This window comes from Acipenser ruthenus, chromosome 52 (assembly GCF_902713425.1).
Source record: "Acipenser ruthenus chromosome 52, fAciRut3.2 maternal haplotype, whole genome shotgun sequence".
In the NCBI taxonomy this organism is placed as follows: Eukaryota; Metazoa; Chordata; class Actinopteri; order Acipenseriformes; family Acipenseridae; genus Acipenser; species Acipenser ruthenus.
In genome coordinates, this window is record NC_081240.1 from 1,301,113 (window position 1) to 1,325,367 (window position 24,255).

General features: G+C 42.9%; 1 protein-coding gene and 1 long non-coding RNA gene across 2 annotated transcripts; both read right to left on the reverse strand.

The window, feature by feature from the left end:
* Positions 1-5: 5 nt before the first annotated feature.
* Positions 6-4,070, reverse strand: LOC131723001 (uncharacterized). The gene is made up of 2 exons (XR_009320095.1): positions 1,853-4,070; positions 6-1,768 (listed from the first exon to the last, which is right to left on the reverse strand). It is a non-coding gene; the product is annotated as an uncharacterized LOC131723001 (long non-coding RNA).
* Positions 4,071-13,839: 9,769 nt separating this feature from the next.
* LOC131722972 (tripartite motif-containing protein 16-like) lies at positions 13,840-23,183 on the reverse strand. Its single transcript, XM_059016203.1, has 7 exons — positions 22,531-23,183; positions 20,155-20,250; positions 19,726-19,959; positions 19,412-19,571; positions 18,384-18,449; positions 15,878-15,943; positions 13,840-14,775 (listed from the first exon to the last, which is right to left on the reverse strand). The coding sequence occupies exons 1-7, from the start codon at positions 23,110-23,112 to the stop codon at positions 14,243-14,245; spliced, it is 1,737 nt and encodes a 578-aa protein (XP_058872186.1). The 5' UTR covers positions 23,113-23,183; the 3' UTR covers positions 13,840-14,242.
* Positions 23,184-24,255: the final 1,072 nt, after the last annotated feature.

The following is a 24,255-nucleotide window of genomic DNA, read 5'->3' on the forward strand; positions in this document are numbered from 1 at the left end:
AGTACTTTGTAGCACTGTCGTGTACTTTCATTAAATACAAAACAAAAATAAACAAAACAAACCTAAACTACAACTGGACGGCTCAACCGTTTACCAGCCAAAACCCTTTACAAAGGAAAGTTTACTCAAGGAAAGTAAAGTGACCTCTACTCGCACAGAGAGTAGAGCAATTGGATCTCCTGTGAGCTGTCCATGTCAGGCCTGATGAGAAATGAAAAGAAACATCACCGCTTAGCGTCATACAGAACCATTGCAGTGCCGCTGTCTGTCTGTCTGTTTGTCTGTCTGTCATTGAAGATCATTGAGGGTATAGTTAGCACACTGTGGTCCCATTCTACCAGCCTCACCCCATTGTAGCTGCCCTGTACCTGTTGGACCACAGTGTCCTAACTGTACCCTAAATGATCTTCAGTGGCAGGCAGACAGACAGTGGCACAGCAATGGTCATAAAATACAAGTGAACTATGGATGATGGATTACTGCAGAAGTATGAAGTAAATTCAATACAGTTTGGATGAGAATTAAAGCACTAGAGATCTTTGCATGTATCTCTGTCTCCCCCCAGTGGGTACAGGCGATATTGCAAGCAGGTCAGGTTAAGGTCTAATGCCCCGTTTCCAATGGCCACATCAAGGTCCTGACCGATGGAGTGGGGTGTTAGGAGCAGGTTTAACAGAACTTTAAAATGCCTTCTCACACAACCCACAAAAAAAGAAGGGCTTTAAAGAGGCTGCCTGTCGAAAAATGACATCACCAATTTATATGTGTTATCAGTAAATCATACGGACATTTCATACTATTAACTTTTATAATATGTCATTGTCTAATATCAGTTAATAGGAATGGAAATCGAATTTGAAATTGAAGCATTAATGTCTGAAACATGTACACGTAAAATGTGAAGTTGTTTATTACTTCAGAATTACATCTACTGTACTTTTACATCATGTTACACACACCTTATATGGCACAATTTCACTTCAATACAGTGAATCAGCCCCTCCCCCGCTAGTTCAATATAACTACATTAAACAAGGTGGGTGTTAGAACTGACATCCAGTTTACTTTGGATATCTCTGCCCTGGAAATACTCAAGTCAGGCAATAATTCAGTAGCTCAGAAACTAAGACTACCATACCAATTAAAAACGAAAATACAAAAGCATCTGCAATATTTCTCCAAATAAAAAGGTCTCAATACAGAATCAGGGTCTGCTGAAAAAAATGAATTCTTTAAAATAAGTAGTTTGTGCTCTCATGAAAAATAAACACTGAAGACACTGAGCCTTATTAACAATACACATGTGAATAGCTGTAAATGATGGTAATGTTGCTTGACAGGCATTACCACATTGGAGTGTTAGTATAATATACTAATCCAAATGGAGCACATACACACCTCCATGCTTATGAGGGCATCTGGCTGTAGATCTTCACACTGGCCATGGAACCATTCTCCACACCTCCTGCATTCCACCATCAGCTCCAGTGCAATCCTGTCTGGTCTCCACATCACAGAAATGTACCTCTGGGAGGGGGGTTCTCTCACAGCTCGGGAAAGGAGGAAGAGATCCATCTACAAAACAAGAAAAAAGATGATCACGCATTTGCTTTTGATCATAACATAACTTACCTGGATCTCCACCCATGCAGAGAGTGAGGCTGTTTGCGATGGTAAACAGTCCACAGTCACTACATCCCTGCTGCTGCTGTACATGTGGCCACCCGATCCCAACTGTCTTTCCACTGAACTGCAGCAGTGATACGACCTGGGAACAGAAATCATGCTTATTATTAATTCCCAAAGAGTCAAACACATTTAAAGTACCTTCCTCACAGCCTATGTTACTGACCGTGACCCAGTGATTGCCAGACACATTGAGAATCTGTACAAATCCTTGAGCCGGTGAGCTGAAGGAGGTCAGCTGTGTCAGGCTGGTGACAGCATACAAACCTCCCACCTGTGGGTACTGTCTACGTAGCAGAGCCTGGCTGTGTCCATGACCTCATCACCCCTCCACGTGTGCTGTCCAACACAATAAAACAAATAACTCCTAATTCTGGGGCTCCCCCCACCCCCTTGTCCACACACCCATGAGCCGAAGTGTCCTGCGTGAACTTCATTGAGAATGGCAGTCTTCTCCTCTTCATCGGTCACACGGAGACACTCTCCATTCTTCTCAAGCGAATGTCCTGGCTTTCTTTCTGATACCCCTCTTCTCTTTGGTGTCTTTTTCAGGATATTCAGTAGCGATGTTCTGCTCTCAAGTGATCCATATCAATGATAAATGTAGTTTTCTGAGTAGTTTTATAAATTTGTTCTGTAAAAAGATAAATGATTTGATCACAATTGTATGACGGCGTCAGTGAACTCCAACTGTCAGTCTCAAGACCATTGGAGCAAAAGCAGTGACGCGGATAGCAACAGAACGCTGACACGTCACATGATTCAGGGGGGGACGCGCATAGCAACAGAACGCTGACACGTCACATGACTCAGGGGGAGACGCGCATAGCAACAGAACGCTGCCACGTCACATGACTCAGGGGAGGACGCGCATAGCAACAGAACACTGACATGTCACATGACTGGGGGGGAGACATTTGCCATGACAACGGCACAGAGTGCGCAGCTGTGTGAATAACGGCGATTTTAAAAGAATTTTAAAGAATGTTTTTTTTTTGAGAATTTTAAACAATTTGTTTTCGCTTTTATCGTCTTTTCCAGTCCATGTATTACACTCACTCACACTCATTTAATCTGAAATAGCTTTGGTCTTGAATTGAAGTTTGAATTTCCATCGACTGGGATATTTAATCGTTTGTTTCTTCATCGCTATACTCGGTGCTTACTTTGTGCCGGGGCTCAGCCCCGGAACCTCTGGGCGTGCAGAGTCATATTCCCGGGACCTCGAGTTAAAAATCTCATAAAACGCTTTCATTTTAAATTCTCAACACAGTTGTATCAAGTCTGCAAGTTCTTGCGTGCGCGTTAGAGAGACACTCCGCTGCCACGTTTTTAGCCGACTTTAAATTACTTTACGATTTCATCTTGAGCGCCTTTAAGTAAGATGTCACTGGCTGCGCTTTTGTCTTTTATAAAAAAACAAATAAGATTACTTGATTTGAAAAACGTCATGAACGATACAAGCAACTTCTTACACTACTTGGTTTGATTAAATGAGTAGAACACAACAAAATATGAAAGCGGAACATTAATTTCAACAAAGAACAACGACAACTTTTTAATTAAAAAAATATATGGTAGCCTACTTCAATAGGAACATTAGCCTGCTATATTATATTAAACCAAAACAATAAAAAAAATAACGATCTGGTTCTCTCTTGGCTTTTTCAATTAATATAATTTAATTAATAGAGAATCAAAACATACTAAGATCACTGCTACCTAGCCTCAGTTTAATTGATGTTTTTGTAATCTACCAGCCGCTTCTGTTGCAAACACATCACTGATAATAGAGCAGACCGCGGGGCAAACCAATGCGCGTGTGGGGGGGCGTGTTTATTTTAAATCAGTGTCGTCCTTCTGGAGTCCTCGGAATGCATTTTAATGTGTTTGTTTTTTTAAACCATTCAAATGCAAAACCATAACAAAACGTGTACACATGCTTTTTTGTATTTATTATTTGTGCTGCGGTTGCCTTTTCTTAATTTCTCTGCTGCACTCCTGCTTTGTATATGATGTGGAACACGTGATTGTAATCATCTAACACTAGCACGTGCAATACTCTTTCAAATACACGTGTTATGATTTTGAATGCGCGCTTCTTCAGGACGGTATTATCGTCATTGCTTGCGCCCCGGCTCCTCTTTCTTTACACATTAAGCACTGGCTAGATATACTGTAGCTGGACCTGGCAACGAGGCGTGCAATTTTATAGAGGGGGCTCCGAGGAAGACGCGGGGAATGTCATGGGACTGTATGGGACACTTTCATTACATATCGTGCCCGTCTTTAACACTACATTTATTAAATCAGGACACTCATTCAATCTGAAATAACTTCGGAGCAGTGTTAGAGCTATAGACTATAGCATAGATACACGGGAATTGTAAGTCCTATTCTGAAATGCTGTTGAAGATGATGTGGCAGGTCCACGGATGACATCCTTCCACGTCCCTCAGTTTGTGGTGGTTGAGCAGCGCTGGCTGTTCCAGCCTGTAGAGCGGCTCTTACAGCAGCAGCAGCTGCGCGCTCGATGATTGCAGGTGAGATACTGGAATCCGCCAGGATGTCTTTCTGAACGAGAACCTGACCGAGTCCGTGGAGATTCACCCGCCCTTCCGAAGAGTGATGACGTCACGAAGAGGGCGGGGCGCGTCTGCATACAAACTCCAGATTTAGCTGCCAGTTAAATATTTAGCTAAATGTTAAACCTTGTTAAGGATTTAAGATTTAGTTAAATATTTAGCTAAATGTTAAATCTTGTAGATTTATAAATTCTATCTGAATGTACAAATTTAAAAAAAATATTTATTTTCACAACATTTATAAATCTGGGAAAAAACTGTTAAAATATTAACGCTTTTTTTTTTTTTTTTACACATGGGACCCCATAAAACTCAGCCGGTAATAATAATAATAATAATAATAATAATAATAATAATAATAATAATAATAATCAGAGTTGAAAGTCAGCGGGTACGGCCCGGAACTGCATACCGGCAAAACATCTTGTCAAGGTACTTCAATATTTCATCTTATCACAATGATAGGCTACATCATTTTTTCTTTGTATTTTCCGTCCTTTTCGCTTCTTCTTCTTTGTTGTTCGGTTATTATTGATGTTTAAGCAAAATAACTCGACGTCACGCAGGTTCCGGTCATGTGACTTATGATGTCAGAGTATGCTGACTGCCAAAGGGGCTTCCGCATACTTGTGAACATGGAGTCTTCAAAATAAGAGAGCTTTTGTAAACTGATATTTTCTAAAGACACAAGCATACAACTATTCCACTATAATCTGAAAAAACTATTATTGTGTTAAATACGTAAGAACATAAGAAAGTTTCCAAACGAGAGGAGGCCCCATTCAGCCCATCTTGCTCGTTTGGTTGTTAGTAGATTATTGATCCCAGAATCTCATCAAGCAGCTTCTTGAAGGATCCCAGGGTGTCAGCAACAATAACATTACTGGGGAGTTGGTTCCAGACCCTCACAATTCTCTGTGTAAAAAAGTGCCTCCTATTTTCTGTTCTGAATGCCCCTTTATCTAATCTCCATTTGCGACCCCTGGTCCTTGTTTCTTTACTGCACAATACTGTTATTTTGGTACTGCGTCAGTGACTTGGAGAAAAAGAACGTCTTATTTAGTTTTTCAGGGCAAATCGGGTAACCCTAACGACATGAACATTGTGAGAAACTCAAGCTCGAATATAAATTTGTTCAGACACCAAAATCCAAGCAGAACAACTGGACAAAACATACAAAAAGATCATAGTTTTTTTTTCCTATTAGGTGCTGTTGTAACTGTTAATATTAACCTGTATATTTAAAGTTCAAAATTAATAATTCAAAATGAAACATAATCTTAATTGATACAAAACTGTTTAAAATTCAATGCTCCCATGGCACTCAATTAGCAACACAGACGTTTCCAAAAACGAACCCAGCATTTGAGTAACTGTGATAACAAGAAGCGGTCAGGATGATTTCAAACAGCATGAAAAGATAAGGGGCCGGTCTAAAGAAAGAGAAAGAAAAATGACATTTGAAGCGCTGTACTCTTTAACAACGGACTTGTTTCAATTGTGTTGCAGAGGAGAAACACAGCTAACTGAGGAACGAGTGATTCAGTAGAGAGAGGCATGGACCCGACTCCAAGGAGAAGAAGAAGGAGTAAAGAGAATGACCCTCCTGATATGTCACAAGAGCCTGCCAGGTACTGAAAGTCTTTTCTTATTAGTTCAAGGTGCGGCGGCATGCTGAATAATACCTTTACTAAGAAGCTGTTCAGGAATCCAAATCACTGAGCTGAGTCTCAAGCCCAGGGTTAAAGTCCAGACCTCTCTGTGCTTTACAATGCTTCCCTATGCTTTACCAGACCTCTCTGTGCTTTACAATGCTTCCCTATGCTTTACCAGACCTCCCTGTGCTTTAGAATGCTTCCCTATGCTTTACCAGACCTTTCTGTGCTTTACAATGCTTCCCTATGCTTTACCACACCTCTCTGTGCTTTACAATGCTTCCCTATGCTTTACCACACCTCTCTGTGCTTTACAATGCTTCCCTATGCTTTACCACACCTCTCTGTGCTTTACAATGCTTCCCTATGCTTTACCACACCTCTCTGTGCTTTACAATGCTTCCCTATGCTTTACCAGACCTATCTGTGCTTTACAATGCTTCCCTATGCTTTACCAGACCTATCTGTGCTTTACAATTCTTACCTATGCTTTACCATACCTCTCTGTGCTTTACAATGCTTCCCTATGCTTTACAATGCTTCCCTATGCTTTACCAGACCTCTCTGTGCTTTACAATGCTTCCCTATGCTTTACCAGACCACTCTGTGCTTTACAATGCTTCCCTATGCTTTACCAGACCTCTCTGTGCTTTACAATGCTTCCCTATGCTGTACCGCACCTCTCTGTGGTTTACAATGCTTCCCTATGCTTTACCAGACCTCTCTGTGCTTTACAATGCTTCTCTATGCTTTACCAGACCTCTCTGTGCTTTACAATGCTTCCCTATGCATTACCAGACCTCAGTGCTTTACAATGATTCTGTATGCTTTACTAGACCTCTCTGTGCTTTACAATGCTTCCCTATGCTTTACCAGACCTCCCAGTGCTTTACAATGCTTCCCTGTGCTTTACCAGACCTCTCTGTGCTTTACAATGCTTCCCTATGCTTTACCAGAACTCTCTGTGCTTTACAATGCTTCCCTATGCTTTACCAGACCTCTCTGTGCTTTACAATGTTTCCCTATTCTTTACCAGACCTCTCTGTGTTTTACAATGCTTCCCTATGCTTTACCACAACTCTCTGTGCTTTACAATGCTTCCCTATGCTGTACCGCACCTCTCTGTGGTTTACAGTGCTTCCCTATGCTTTACCACACCTCTCTGTGCTTTACAATGCTTCCCTATGCATTACCAGACCTCAGTGCTTTACAGTGATTGCCTGTGCTTTACCAGACATCTCTGTGCTTTACAATGCTTCTCTATGCTTTACTAGACCTCTCTGTGCTTTACAATGCTTCCCTATGCTTTACAAGACCTCTCTGTGCTTTACAATGTTTCCCTATTCTTTACCAGACCTCTCTGTGCTTTACAATGCTTCCCTATGCTTTACCAGACCTCTCTGTGCTTTACAATGCTTCCCTATGCTTTACCAAACCTCTCTTTGCTTTACAATGGTTCCCTATGCTTTACCAGACCTCTCTGTGGTTTACAATGCTTCCCTATGCTTTACCACACCTCTCTGTGCTTTACAATGCTTCTCTATGCTTTACCAGACCTCTCTGTGCTTTACAATGCTTCCCTATGCATTACCAGACCTTAGTGCTTTACAATGATTCCCTGTGCTTTACCAGACATCTCTGTGCTTTACAATGCTTCTCTAAGCTTTACTAGACCTCTCTGTGCTTTACAATGCTTCCCTATGCTTTACCAGACCTCCCCGTGCTTTACAATGCTTCCCTGTGCTTTACCAGACATCTCTGTGCTTCACAATGCTTCCCTATGCTTTACCAGACCTCTCTGTGCTTTACAATGCTTCCCTATCCTTTACCACACCTCTCTGTGCTTTACAATGCTTCCCTATGCTTTACAAGACCTCTCAGTGCTTTACAATGCTTCCCTATGCATTACCAGACCTCAGTGCTTTACAATGATTCTGTATGCTTTACTAGACCTCTCTGTGCTTTACTATGCTTCCCTATGCTTTACTAGACCTCTCTGTGCTTTACTATGCTTCCCTATGCTTTACCAGACCTCCCTGTGCTTTACAATGCTTCCCTATGCTTTACCACACATCTCTGTGCTTTACAATGCTTCCCTATGCTTTACCACACCTCTCTGTGCTTTACAATGCTTCCCTATGCTTTACCACACCTCTCTGTGCTTTACAATGCTTCCCTATGCTTTACCACACCTCTCTGTGCTTTACAATGCTTCCCTATGCTTTACCAGACCTCTCTGTGCTTTACAATGCTTCCCTATGCTTTACCACACCTCTCTGTGCTTTACAAAGCTTCCCTATGCTTTACCAGACCTCCCTGTTCTTTACAATGCTTCCCTGTACTTTACCAGACCTCTCTGTGCTTCACAATGCTTCCCTATGCTTTACCAGACCTCTCTGTGCTTTACAATGCTTCCCTATGCTTTACCAGACCTCCCTGTTCTTTACAATGCTTCCCTGTACTTTACCAGACCTCTCTGTGCTTCACAATGCTTCCCTACGCTTTACCAGACCTCTCTGTGCTTTACAATGCTTCCCTATGCTTTACCACACCTCTCTGTGCTTTACAATGCTTCCCTATACTTTACCAGACCTCTCAGTGCTTTACAATGCTTCCCTATGCTTTACCAGACCTCTGTGCTTTACAATGCTTCCCTATGCTTTACCAGACCTCTCTGTGCTTTACAATGCTTCCCTATGTTTTACCAGACCTTTCTGTGCTTTACAATGCTTCCCTATGCTTTACCAGACCTCCCTGTGCTTTACAATGCTTCCCTGTGCTTTACCAGACCTCCCTGTGCTTTACAATGCTTCCCTGTGCTTTACCAGACCTCTCTGTGCTTCATAATGCTTCCCTGTGCTTTACCAGACCTCTCTGTGCTTTAGAATGCTTCCCTATGCTTTACCACACCTCTCTGTGCTTTACAATGCTTCCCTATGCTTTACCAGACCTCTCTGTGCTTTACAATGCTTCCCTATGCTTTACCAGACCTCTCTGTGCTTTACAATGCTTCCCTATGCTTTACCAGACCTCTCAGTGCTTTACAATGCTTCCCTATGCTTTACCAGACCTCCCTGTGCTTTACAATGCTTCCCTATGCTTTACCAGACCTCTCTGTGCTTTACAATGCTTCTCTATGCTTTACCACACCTCTCTGTGCTTTACAATGCTTCCCTCTGCTTTACCACACCTCTCTGTGCTTTACAATGCTTCCCTATGCTTTACCACACCTCTCTGTGCTTTACAATGCTTCCCTATGCTTTACCACACCTCTCTGTGCTTTACAATGCTTCCCTATGCTTTACCAGACCTCTCAGTGCTTTACAATGCTTCCCTATGCTTTACCAGACCTCTCTGTGCTTTACAATGCTTCCCTATGCTTTACCAGACCTCTCTGTGCTTTACAATGCTTCCCTATGCATTACCACACCTCTCTGTGCTTTACAATGCTTCCCTATGCTTTACCACACCTCTCTGTGCTTTACAATGCTTCCCTATGCTTTACCACACCTCTCTGTGCTTTACAATGCTTCCCTATGCTTTACCGGACCTCTCTGTGTTTTACAATGCTTCCCTATGCTTTACCGGACCTCTCTGTGCTTTACAATGCTTCCCTGGGCTTTACCAGACCTCTCTGTGCTTTACAATGCTTCCCTATGCTTTACCAGACCTCCCTGTTCTTTACAATGCTTCCCTGTACTTTACCAGACCTCTCTGTGCTTCACAATGCTTCCCTATGCTTTACCAGACCTCTCTGTGCTTTACAATGCTTCCCTATGCTTTACCACACCTCTCTGTGCTTTACAATGCTTCCCTATGCTTTACCAGACCTCTCAGTGCTTTACAATGCTTCCCTATGCTTTACCAGACCTCTCTGTGCTTTACAATGCTTCCCTATGCTTTACCAGACCTCTCTGTGCTTTACAATGCTTCCCTATGCTTTACCAGACCTCTCTGTGCTTTACAATGCTTCCCTATGCTTTACCAGACCTCTCTGTGCTTTACAATGTTTCCCTAGGCTTTACCAGACCTCTCTGTGCTTTACAATGCTTCCCTAGGCTTTGCCAGACCTCTCTGTGCTTTACAATGCTTCCCTATGCTGCACCGCACCTCTCTGTGGTTTACAATGCTTCCCTATGCTTTACCAGACCTCTCTGTGCTTTACAATGCTACCCTATGCTTTACCACACCTCTCTGTGCTTTACAAAGCTTCCCTATGCTTTACCAGACCTCTCTGTGCTTTACAATACTTCCCTATGCTTTACCAGACCTCTCAGTGCTTTACAATGCTTCCCTATGCTTTACCAGACCTCTCAGTGCTTTACAATGCTTCCCTATGCTTTACCAGACCTCTCTGTGCTTTACAATGCTTCCCTATGCTTTACCAGACCTCTGTGCTTTACAATGCTTCCCTATGCTTTACCAGACCTCTCTGTGCTTTACAATGCTTCCCTATGTTTTACCAGACCTTTCTGTGCTTTACAATGCTTCCCTATGCTTTACCAGACCTCCCTGTGCTTTACAATGCTTCCCTGTGCTTTACCAGACCTCCCTGTGCTTTACAATGCTTCCCTGTGCTTTACCAGACCTCTCTGTGCTTCATAATGCTTCCCTGTGCTTTACCAGACCTCTCTGTGCTTTAGAATGCTTCCCTATGCTTTACCACACCTCTCTGTGCTTTACAATGCTTCCCTATGCTTTACCAGACCTCTCTGTGCTTTACAATGCTTCCCTATGCTTTACCAGACCTCTCTGTGCTTTACAATGCTTCCCTATGCTTTACCAGACCTCTCAGTGCTTTACAATGCTTCCCTATGCTTTACCAGACCTCCCTGTGCTTTACAATGCTTCCCTATGCTTTACCAGACCTCTCTGTGCTTTACAATGCTTCTCTATGCTTTACCACACCTCTCTGTGCTTTACAATGCTTCCCTCCGCTTTACCACACCTCTCTGTGCTTTACAATGCTTCCCTATGCTGCACCGCACCTCTCTGTGGTTTACAATGCTTCCCTATGCTTTACCAGACCTCTCTGTGCTTCACAATGCTTCCCTATGCGTTACCAGACCTCTCAGTGCTTTACAATGCTTCCCTATGCTTTACCAGACCTCTCTGTGCTTTACAATGCTTCCCTATGCTTTACCAGACCTCTCTGTGCTTTACAATGCTTCCCTATGCATTACCACACCTCTCTGTGCTTTACAATGCTTCCCTATGCTTTACCACACCTCTCTGTGCTTTACAATGCTTCCCTATGCTTTACCACACCTCTCTGTGCTTTACAATGCTTCCCTATGCTTTACCGGACCTCTCTGTGTTTTACAATGCTTCCCTATGCTTTACTAGACCTCTCTGTGCTTTACAATGCTTCCCTGGGCTTTACCAGACCTCTCTGTGCTTTACAATGCTTCCCTATGCTTTACCAGACTTCTCTATGCTTTACAATGTTTCCCTATGCTTTACCAGACCTCTCTGTGCTTTACAATGCTTCCCTATGCTTTACCAGACCTCTCAGTGCTTTACAATGCTTCCCTATGCTTTACCAGACCTCTCAGTGCTTTACAATGCTTCCCTATGCTTTACCAGACCTCTCAGTGCTTTACAATGCTTCCCTATGCTTTACCACACCTCTCTGTGCTTTACAATGCTTCCCTATGCTTTACCACACCTCTCTGTGCTTTACAATGCTTCCCTATGCTTTACCACACCTCTCTGTGCTTTACAATGCTTCCCTATGCTTTACCACACCTCTCTGTGCTTTACAATGCTTCCCTATGCTTTACCACACCTCTCTGTGCTTTACAATGTTTCCCTATGCTTTACCAGACCTCTCTGTGTTTTACAATGCTTCCCTATGCTTTACCAGACCTCTCTGTGCTTTACAATGCTTCCCTGTGCTTTACTAGACCTCTCTGTGCTTTACAATGCTTCCCTATGCTTTACCAGACCTCTCTGTGCTTTACAATGTTTCCCTATGCTTTACCAGACCTCTCTGTGCTTTACAATGCTTCCCTATGCTTTACCAGACCTCTCTGAGCTTTACAATGCTTCTCTATGCTTTACCGGACCTCTCTGTGCTTTACAGTGCTTCCCTATGCTTTACCACACCTCTCTGTGCTTTACAATGCTTCCCTATGCTTTACCAGACCTCTCTGTGCTTTACAATGCTTCCCTATGCTTTACCAGACCTCTCTGTGCTTTACAATGCTTCCCTATGCTTTAGCAGACCTCTCTGTGCTTTACAATGCTTCCCTATGCTTTAGCAGACCTCTCTGTGCTTTACAATGCTTCCCTATGCTTTACCAGACCTCTCTGTGCTTTACAATGCTTCCCTATGCTTTACCAGACCTCTCTGTGCTTTACAATGCTTCCCTATGCTTTACCAGACCTCTCAGTGCTTTACAATGCTTCCCTATGCTTTACCAGACCTCTCTGTGCTTTACAATGCTTCCCTATGCTTTACCAGACCTCTCTGTGCTTTACAATGCTTCCCTATGCATTACCACACCTCTCTGTGCTTTACAATGCTTCCCTATGCTTTACCACACCTCTCTGTGCTTTACAATGCTTCCCTATGCTTTACCACACCTCTCTGTGCTTTACAATGCTTCCCTATGCTTTACCACACCTCTCTGTGCTTTACAATGCTTCCCTATGCTTTACCACACCTCTCTGTGCTTTACAATGCTTCCCTATGCTTTACCAGACCTCTCTGTGCTTTACAATGCTTCCCTATGCTTTACCAGACCTCTCTGAGCTTTACAATGCTTCTCTATGCTTTACCGGACCTCTCTGTGCTTTACAGTGCTTCCCTATGCTTTACTATAGCTCTCTGTGCTTTACAATGCTTCCCTATGCTTTACCAGACCGCTCTGTGCTTTACAATGCTTCCCTATGCTTTACCAGACCTCTCTGTGCTTTACAATGTTTCCCTATGCTTTACCAGACCTCTCTGTGTTTTACAATGCTTCCCTATGCTTTACCAGACCTCTCTGTGCTTTACAATGTTTCCCTATGCTTTACCAGACCTCTCTGTGCTTTACAATGCTTCCCTGTGCTTTACTAGACCTCACTGTGCTTTACAATGCTTCCCTGTGCTTTACCAGACCTCTCTGAGCTTTACAATGCTTCTCTATGCTTTACCGGACCTCTCTGTGCTTTACAGTGCTTCCCTATGCTTTACTATAGCTCTCTGTGCTTTACAATGCTTCCCTATGCTTTACCAGACCGCTCTGTGCTTTACAATGCTTCCCTATGCTTTACCAGACCTCTCTGTGCTTTACAATGTTTCCCTATGCTTTACCAGACCTCTCTGTGTTTTACAATGCTTCCCTATGCTTTACCAGACCTCTCTGTGCTTTACAATGTTTCCCTATGCTTTACCAGACCTCTCTGTGCTTTACAATGCTTCCCTGTGCTTTACTAGACCTCTCTGTGCTTTACAATGCTTCCCTGTGCTTTACCAGACCTCTCTGTGCTTTACAATGCTTCCCTATGCTTTACCAGACCTCTCTGTGCTTTACAATGCTTCCCTATGCTTTACCAGACCTCTCTGTGCTTTACAATGCTTCCCTATGCTTTACCAGACCTCTCTGTGCTTTACAATGCTTCCCTATGCTTTACCAGACCTCTCTGTGCTTTACAATGCTTCCCTATGCTTTACCAGACCTCTCAGTGCTTTACAATGCTTCCCTATGTTTTACCAGACCTGTCTGTGCTTTACAATGCTTCCCTATGCTTTACCACACCTCTCTGTGCTTTACAATGCTTCCCTATGCTTTACCACACCTCTCTGTGCTTTACAATGCTTCCCTATGCTTTACCAGACCTCTTTCTCTCCCTTCCCCTCTCTCTATCTCTTTCTTTCTCATTCTCATTTGAAAAACCGTGTTAATCACTATTACTAAATAAGAAAAATTTAGTTAATCACTTTTTTTCTTTATTAAATCACATTACTAAAATCTGAAATATTAAACATTTTATGGAAATCAAACAACAAAAACACACACACAATAAAGCAAACTTAAGTTCACTTTTTTTAAAAAACTGTTACAGCACTGAGTATTGAATGCCATTTTCTAAAATATATATAAAACATAACAATTCTTAAAAAAATAAATTAAATACAGTTATTTCGTATGAAATCCATTTGTTGCTAAAAACAAATAATTCCCCTCGTTTCGCTCTGCAGGTGGCGCCGTTTTACCCCCTAACTTTCATCCAAAGTTGTGTCAGATTGAACATTCCCTTCACCCGAGGAGTGGAGAGGACAGACAGGGAGTTCAATACAAAGGGTTTCTTACAACACAAAACAGTCTAGTTCAGCTGGCAGATTGTTACAGAGGAATCAGAACCCCAAACCCAAAACCCAGGATAGAGCGGCTCAGTGAATGTGGTTTGGAATCTGTGCAGGAGGGTCATTGTGTCAGAGACGCCATAAAAGGACAGCGTGCCGGCATTAAAGTCCAGATACACTCCTATTCTTGGGTAGCGGGGGGCAGTTATTGCAGTTTCATTGTTATTGTGCCGGGCAGTGTAACTGGAATCAGAGCAGTACACACTCCAGGACTTGTCATTGAATCCAAGGCCACAGGAACGATCCCCTCCTTTCCTGCTGATTCCTTTATATGTGACTCCTATATCAGCCCCTCCCCCACTGCACTCAATCTCCCAGTAACAGCGAGTCCCAGACAAACCCTCTCTGCAAAGCACTTGGGGCTGGCTCTCAAATCTCTCTGAGTGATCAGGATATCTCTGGGTCTCTCTCCTCCATGTCACCTTTCTGTTCCCTTCAGACAGACAGAGGTTTCTATTCGCTGTGTTGGGGTCCAGTGTGAGCTGACAGGAATCTGATTGAAGAGAAGAGGACGGGTAGAGGAGAGACGGTTAGAAAAGTCAAATCACTGAGAAAATCAACAGTCATTGTTTGCTGCAGCCTCACATCCTGTTTATGGAAGGTGTGTGTGTTGTTTTAATTATTTTTTTTAATACATTTTGACCACTTTTTTAAACTTTTAAATTGCATTTTGTGCCTCAAGATGGCTTCCCACGGACCGGCATGGACCTCTCAGAACTACATTTCCCATCATCCTCCTGCTCACTGGTAATTCCATCTCAATCACATATGTGAGCAGGAGGATGATGGGAAATGTAGTTCTGAGAGGCCCATGCAGTTACATGTGAAGCTATCTATAAGTATAAAAAAGTGGTCAAAATGTAAAAAAAATAAAAATAATCTAAACAATACACACACCTCACGTAAACAGCTGTAGCAACACATGGGAGCATGTAACACAATAAAATACAAAGGCCCTTATGAACCCTTTAAGCCCTCTTGCTGTTTGATTGTTTTGTTCATTATAATTCCTCGATCTTATCAAACTTCTTCAATTGGAACCAATCAAATGCAGCTCTGCATACAATTACAGTTCACTTAATGTTCCTACAGGGTATGTGTTGCCATTTTACCCACTCAGACCCCTTGCTTACTAAATATCTTCAATAGAATATCATCCTCTCTTCAAATATCTGTCTAATATTTTAATGAGCAATCCATCCCACAAGTGCAGTGATACTGCAATATACATTTACTACCAGCACAGGATGACTGGGAGGGATAGCTGTTCATTTTACCCCACAACTGGTTTCACATGCATTGTACATGTATTAAAAGATGGGATGATTATCTATTCAGGGATACCAAGATATTTAGGGAGAGAAAGGTCTGAGTGGAAAAACAGGCAACAAATGCCCCTCCCCCAGTCATTCTGCATGTATTCATCTGAACCAATACTTGTTGGAAAGGAGTGTAGATTAATGGCTTCACAATTACTAATAAATAATAATAATTGCTGCCCTCAAGCTCCACCCCTCCCTGTTCTGTAGTGTTAGCTCTTCTCACAATGGAGTGACACATCTTTCAATCAAATGTTTCAGTGAAAACAGACTTACATTTTAAAAACTCAGCTCTGTTCCTTGGCTCTGGAGCCTGCAGTCTGTAATCTGCAACTTTATTCACTGGGCAGAAAAGAGAGAGAGAGAAATAGAATTGAAACATGTGGATTAATTCACAACACACACAAGACTCCAAACAGCAATCTGAAAAGAAACAAGGCTTATTCACGGCATTTCAGGATGTAAAAATCCGTACTTCAAGATGTTCATGATTACAATGAATATGTATTCCTTCTGTATCGGAGCAGCAGCCAAAGTCAATGTGAACACGTCTGCCACTGCACTGGAGTCTTGTGTTCCTTCCTCTCCATCACATATCTTTGCCCAACAGTACGGTGTCCATATTAGGACACCCTTGTGCATCAAACATACAACAGTCATTGTCTGCTCCATCCTCACATCACTTCCTCCTCTCTGCTTCATCAGTCCTTGTTCCATCCTTCCTGCTCCCTTCTACCTCCTCCCTCCTACCACCTCCCTGCTCGCTCCTGCATGCACCCTTCTCCCTCCAGTCTGCTTCATCACTCCATGCTACCTTCTCCCTTCTCCCTCCTCCATGTTGCCTCCTCCCACTTACATGCTCCCTCCTCCTTGCTCACTCTTTCATGCTCCCTCCTCCCTGCTGTCTCTTCCAGTCTTCATGCTCCCTTCTCTCTGCTCCCTCCTCCCTGTTGCCTCCTTCCTGTCTCCTCCCTGCTCTAACCTTCATGCTCCCTCCTCCCTCTTCCATGCTCTCCTCCATGCTCCCTGCTCACTTCTCCCAACTCCCTTCATGCTCCCTCCCCCATGCTCCCTGCTCTGCCCTCCCTGATCCCTCCTCCATCCTGCCTGCTCCCTCCTTCATCCTCCCTGCTCCCCCCTCCATTCACCCTGCTCCCTCCTGCCTGCTCCCTCCTCCCTGTTCCCTCCTCCCTCCTCTATCCTCCCTACTCCATCCTCCCTGCTCCCTCCTCCATCCTACCTGCTCCCTCCTCCCTCCTCCCTGTTCCCTCCTCCCTCCTCTATCCTCCCTACTCCATCCTCCCTGCTCCCTCCTCCATCCTACCTGCTCCCTCCTCCTTCCTCCCTGTTCCATCCTCCCTCCTCTATCCTCCCTACTCCTTCCTGCCTGCTCCCTCCTCCATCCTACCTGCTCCCTCCCCCCTCCTCCCTGTTCCCTCCCCCCTCCTCTATCCTCCCTGCTCCTTCCTCCCTGCTCCCTCCTCCATCCTGCCTGCTCCCTCCTCCATCCTCCCTGCTCTCTCCTCTATCCTCCCTGCTCCTTCCTCCCTGCTCCCTGTTCCCTCCTGCCTGCTACCTCCTCCCTGTTCCCTCCTCCCTTCTCCACCAGCTATCCAACGTTATTTTTGGTGTTTTGGGGCGATCAGCCAATAATACAACCGTTTCCACCCTTTCTGCGTTTTCATTGGTCAGATTATATGTCAGTCACACAGCCTGACGAACCTGCTGAATGTGAGCTGAAGCAATCATGAAACTTCATCACTGAGAGCCGCAGTGGAACGTTATTATAGTTTAAAAAAATAATGTTTACACACACACACACACACACACTAGAAATAATATGTTTTTATTTTTTTGATAACTACAACTAAATCATAATAATAATAATAATAATAATAATAATAATTCCTGAATCTTTTTTTTTCTTCAGTAATTTCATGCTCCATGCTCCCTCTTCCATGCTTCCACCTTCCTGCTGTGTGCTCCCTCCTTCTATGCTCCCTGCTATTTTATAGACAAGTATATTTAGACTGTGATGTTTAAGGTTGATAATCAATAGATTTGATCTATAATTCTTACTTGAGATTTATTTCTGACTTTGGATAAGTTCTCTCTTTTTATTTTTCTGTCTTCAATAAACTGCTGCTGCTATTAATTAAACCCTCCTGCTGTTTGATTGTTTTATTCATTATAATTCCTCAATCTTATCAAACCTCTTCAATTGGAACTAATCAAATGCAGCTCTGCATACAATTACAGTTCACTTAATGTTCCTACAGGGTATGTGTTGCCATTTTACCCACTCAGACCCCTTGCTTACTAAATATCTTCAATAGAATATCATCCACTCTTCAAATATCTGTCTAATATTTTAATGAGCAATCCATCCCACAAGTGCAGTGATACTGCAATATACATTTACTACCAGTACAGGATGACTGGGAGGGATAGCTGTTCATTTTACCCCACAACTGGTTCCACATGCATTGTACATGTATTAAAAGATGGGATGATTATCTATTCAGGGATACCAAGATATTTAGGGAGAGAAAGGTCTGAGTGGAAAAACAGGCAACAAATGCCCCTCCCCCAGTCATTCTGCATGTATTCATCTGAACCAATACTTGTTGGAGAGGAGTGTAGATTAATGGCTTCACAATTACTAATAAATAATAATAATTGCTGCCCTCAAGCTCCACCCCTCCCTGTTCTGTAGTGTTAGCTCTTCTTACAATGGAGTGACACATCTTTCAATCAAATGTTTCAGTGAAAACAGACTTACATTTTAAAAACTCAGCTCTGTTCCTTGGCGCTGGAGCCTGCAGACTGTAAACTGCAACTTTATTCACTGGGCAGAAAAAATGAGAGAGAAATAGAATTGAAACATGTGGATTAATACACAACACACACAAGACTCCAAACAGCAATCTGAAAAGAAACAAGGCTTATTCACGGCATTTCAGGATGTAAAAATCCGTACTTCAAGATGTTCACGATTACAATGAATATGTATTCCTTCTTTATCGATGCAGCAGCCAAAGTCAATGTGAACACGTCTGCCACTGCACTGGAGTCTTGTGTTCCTTCCTCTCCATCACATATCTTTACCCAACAGTACGGTGTCCATATTAGGACCCCCTTGTGCATCAAACATACAACAGTTATTGTCTGCTCCATCCTCACATCACTTCCTCCTCTCTGCTGCATCAGTCCGTTCCATCCTCCATTCTCCCTCCTACCACCTCCCTGCTCCCTCCTGCATGCACCGTTCTCCCTCCAGTCTGCTTCATCACTCCCTGCTCCGTCCTCCCTGCTCCCTTCTCCCTGCTCCCTCCTCCATGTTGCCTCCTCCCACTTATGTGCTCCCTCCTCCTTGCTCACTCCTTCATGCTCCCTCCTCCCTGCTGTCACTTCCAGTCTTCATGCTCCCTTTTCTCTGCTCCCTCATCCCTGTTGCCTCCTTCCTGTCTCCTCCCTAATCATTCATGCTCCCTCCTCTCTCTTCCACCCTCTCCTCCATGCTCCCTGCTTAATTCTCTCTTCTCCGTCCATGCTCCCTCTCCAATGCTCCCTGCTCTGCCCTCCCTGCTCCCTCCTCCATGCTCCCTGCTCTGCCCTCCCTGCTCTCTCCTCCATGCTGCCTCCTCACTCCTTCCTCCTCCCTGCTGCCTCCTCCCTTCTCAATACTACATTATTCATATAGCCAGCAATCTGCAAGAGGTCTTTATTAATGTCTTACAAGTCCTGTCCCTCCTCAAGCCATGGTTTTTTTTGAGAAATCTCTACCAAAGGAATCTATTTCACACCAACCTGTTTTGGTTATTTTGACTAATTCCCCCTTGCAGAAGTCCTCAATATGGTCTTTAAGTTCAGATACAGCTTTCCTCACAGCCCCAAAAGAGATGTCTGTATTGACAGTAACGCTGGGTAAGTCTCCAGCTTCAGGAGGGGCACAGAGAGACTGGAAATTCTACAACAGGAAAGTGGAGAAAAGGAGTTTTCAGTGAAACAGAATGGGGTCCAAAACATTCCTGGGGAAAAGCAAGGATTCATTCAATTGGAGAGGTCTGTCTGAAACCGTCCCAGTTATGGACTTGAGATTTTCTAACAAGCAGTGATGTTACCTTTAGAAAATGGATGTGATCCTCTGTCTCTGAAAGCTGTTTCAGCTCAGCGTTTCTCCTCCTTAGCTCAGCAATCTCCTGCTCCAGTTTCTTCATGCGTCCTTCAGCCTGATTCACTGCAGCCTTCTCGTTAGCTCCAATCAGCTCAATAACCTCAGTGTGGATCTTCTCAATGGATCGGATCAGCTCAGTAAAGATCTTCTCACTTTCCTTTATTTCTATGCATGCAGATCTCTGAGTGAAAGAACACAGTAGAGGAGACATGGTTAGAATTGATATCAAAAACACATCAGGCATAGACAGTAAACTTCTGCAGATGTGTTCCAGTCCATCTGTTAATAATAATAATAATAATAATAATAATAATAATAATAATAATAATAATAATAATAATAATAATAATACTACCCCCCTCTTGTCAATACCCACTTTCAGTGACTCCACAGCCTTTTTCATCTCATCAGTTTCTTTCAGTCTCTCCTGGATTCTCTGTTGTATTTCTGTCTGTGTCTCTCCCAGCTGTTTCTGTGTAGAAACACAGTGACACAGTGACATTTCTGATGGGGCTTTGAGTGATATCCTTTCACACCCATCACAGGCCTGTTTAAGTATGCTATTGAAACTGACAGAATCATTTAGTTTATTTATATTTTCTATTTTCTTGTCCCCTTACCTCTTTACAATGTTTGCAATAATTCTCAGTTGTTCTTGAATATATTTTGCTCTTCAGTTCCAGTTGCACGCCATAGACATCTGTAGCACAGACTAGATCAGACAACATGTGTGTATAATAGTAAGATACAACACCATCTAGTGCACAGCTGCCAGCAATACAAAAAAACATTTGATCCACAGTAGCTGTCCACTAGATGGTACTGTTTCATACTAGTAACAGTGAATGATGGCTGATCTAGCATGTGTTACATGTTTGTTTTGTGAAGCACCTAGGAAACTGGATATTTAGAGCTTCTGATTTCTGGTTTTATCTGATAAACACAGATAAAACAGCCCTGACACAAAACAATGAAATCAGTGTATACCCAATAAACACCAGAAAAACACTGGACATGGTTACTCAATTCATGTTGACTTCATCCCTTTCCATGTGAAAAAATACAATAAAATAACATAAAACAGAACAAACAAAATCCCTTTCCCAGCGCAGTCGGGCAATGAACCTCCTTCCTGACTTGAATCTATCATTGATTCATTCTGAATACTTTAAACTGAGTGGCAGCACATTCCTGCATTTCTATTGGAGGATTGCACATGCTTGTGAGATTTAAAACGAGATTACAATTAGAAACGGAGGGTTGTTCTTGCTCGTGGGATTTAAAGATATATTACATTTCATAGGGAGGATTCACACACTCGTGGAATTTAAAACACAATTGCAAATTGTGAAGAAATGTAAAAAACGACCTAAAAACACAGAAACCCCGAGTTCATTTTAAAATATCAATAAATAATAAGGGCAGCATATGCGGGTAGCAGTGTGGAGTAGTGGTTAGGGCTCTGGACTCTTGACCGGAGGGTTGTGGGTTCAATCCCCAGTGGGGGACACTGCTGCTGTACCCTTGAGCAAGGTACTTTACCTAGATTGCTCCAGTAAAAACCCAACTGTATAAATGGGTACCATGTATGTAAAAATAATGTGATTTCTGTATAATGTGAAATAATGTATAATGTGATATCTTGTAACAATTGTAAGTCGCCCTGGATAAGGGTGTCTGCTAAGAAATAAATAATAATAATAATATAAATGATATAGACATCACAATAAGTGTGTTCCCCAGTATATTTCCATGTCGACAATATACATTAATTGTCATTAAACTCGGATGTCCTGTAATATACATATGTGTGGATACAAGTGCCCGGGGTCTGCAAAGAAAAAAAAACAAAACACGTTTATAGAAGAAGGAGGAGATGATGGACTTTTTACCTTCCTTTGGTGACTTACTGATTTACTTTTGCTGCGCCAATACCCTGAAAACACGTAAACTATCTGTGCTGTAGAGAGAGTCACTGGCAGTTCTCTCTGTAACTTCACGTTCCTCTCAATTAATCTTGGTCATATTTTTGTTTTTTAAATTAGGTGCTTGACTTTGCTGGGAATGTCATTTTTAAACAGTTTTACCAATTAAACTATAATATCTTAAACAATGAAACAGATCTATGATTTTATTAAGTCACAAGATACATATTAAAAACACTAGGAATATAAATCATGCTAATTTTACACTACAAATTCCAATGCACCACAAAACAGCTGAACAAATCCTTCTACCCTGTGAGGCAGGGCTGAGGTCCTGCACGTGTAAGTAGTGTGTTTTTATTTAATTGTAAATCAAGTTTTTGCCAATCAAGTGTGTGCTAGATATGGCAGGGCATATTCAAATCCAGGAATTTAATCCCACCCAAGTCTAGAGAGGAGGTGTCAGGGAGACTGTTCCTGGAGCGGGACCTCCTTTCTTGTTTGATCATCTTTTATTTTCTAGTTGTTTTCGAGCAGTGTTTTGTTTTGAATGTTTTGTGTTTTTGTATCATAGTAAACCTCCTGTGTCTCTCCTGTCAATCAGCGATAGCCACACCCATAACAACACCCCTGTTACACCCTGAAATACATTGTAGTACATCATAGTGTAGATAGAGCAATTAAAAAACTAGGGCTCTTTAAATAGCTCTTAATATACAATTAAAATCTGATCTGATGTGAAACTCTATAACCTAGTAAACAGATTGAATATCCCTGGGAATTCTTATCTTCTAGGATAGCTACAAGGAAGTGGTTCAAACCCTTACCTGTTTCCCAGTCCTTTCTGTCTCAGCTGAGACTGTATTATGGCTCTTGTGTTCCCTGTCTGTACACAACCAGCAAATACACGTCTGATCTGTTCGACAGAAGACCTCTAAAACTCGTTGGTGTTCAGCACAAAGCTTCTGCTCCAGATCTCCAATTGCATTGATCAGCTTGTGCCTCTTGAAAGCAGCCCCCTCATAGTGTGGCTTGACGTGTGTTTCACAGTAAGAGGCCAGGCACGTCAAACAGGATTTCACAGCTTTGAACTTTCTCCCAGTGCAGAAATCACACGGCACATCTCCAGGTCCAGCATAACTTTGAGCAGGAGGAGGATTGAGTCCTGTCTTCTTTAATTCCTCCACAACTTCAGCCAGCATGGTGTTTCTGCACAGATCAGGCCTTGGGGTAAAGGTCTCTCTGCACTGGGGGCAGCTGTAGACACCTGTATGATCAGTCTGATCCCAGCAGTTCTTAATACACCCCATACAGTAACTGTGTCCACATGGAATAGCGACTGGGTCCTTCAATAGCTCCAGACATACTGGACAGCTGAACCGATCCTCTGACCATACTTTTGAAGCCATCTTGCTGCAGTGAGACAGAGAGACTGACGATTTCACAAGAAATGAAACTGTGCTGATTTCCTGGAATTGTGTAAAGCTCTAAGAGGCGGGGTTTTGGACTGAGGCCAGGTTTAGACAAGCAGGCTGAGCAGAGACTGCTGAATCAGTGTGAGAGGGGCGGAGAGGAGAGAGTTGTGAGTGGGACTGGAGTTTGAGAATGGCATTGTCACAGTAACCCTTCTATAGCTACAGTATGTATCTGACAGCACTAGATCTTCACTTCTGTGTGGATCTGAATCCTCAGAAGTTCACAAGGGAAGTGAGTTTGGTGGAGTTCGATCTTTGTGGGCATTAATCCACATCTCAAAGTCCATTAGTCCTCAACCACAAACTTGTCTCTGAGCACCAAGTGCTTTCTTCCCTCCAGTTCAGGGCAAGCTTGAAGCACAGAGTCTGAACTGCTCACCCCCCTAAGAGAACGTGAAGGGTGGTCCCTCCAGTCCAGGGGAGGCTGTATATTATGAGAACTAGACATGTTATAGTGTTAATATTAATATTACATTTCTGATCTTTAATATCCTAGTATGTGTGTGCTGAATGATTCAATGTGATTTTTGCTTAGATCTTTATTTGAAATGCTTACTAACTATTCCAGCAAGAATTGCCTCTGAAAACTCTTGCCCAGGCTGATTGTGTGGAAACGAGGTGGGGAAGCATATTGGCGGTGCGCTGGGCACTGAAGTCCACAGGGTAAGCATTGAGCACTGCAGCCCGTGCAACAGTCATACGCTTCCCCACAATCAGCCTCCAGGAGTCTTTTCAGAAGCAGTGTTTTGCTGGAATAGTTAGTAAGCATGGTGAATAAAATCTAATCAGAAACAGCCATAGAAAATCCTCATCAGGTAAGAAATGTAAAGAACATGATGCCGTTTAAACCTTTAACCTCAGTGTGGTCCCCATGAGTGTTCATTAATATCTATCTATCAGGAGAGTTTTCAAAATGACCAATTGTATCTGTTCATGAAAACACAGCAGCATGGCTGATTGAAATGAAATCTCTTTGAAATGTTTGATGAAGGGGGTCAGGAGGTGGGGTCCTATTACCTGTAACACAGGAAGGAAGGAAGTGAACGGGGAGAGGAAACCAGTGTGGGGGCTGCAGGA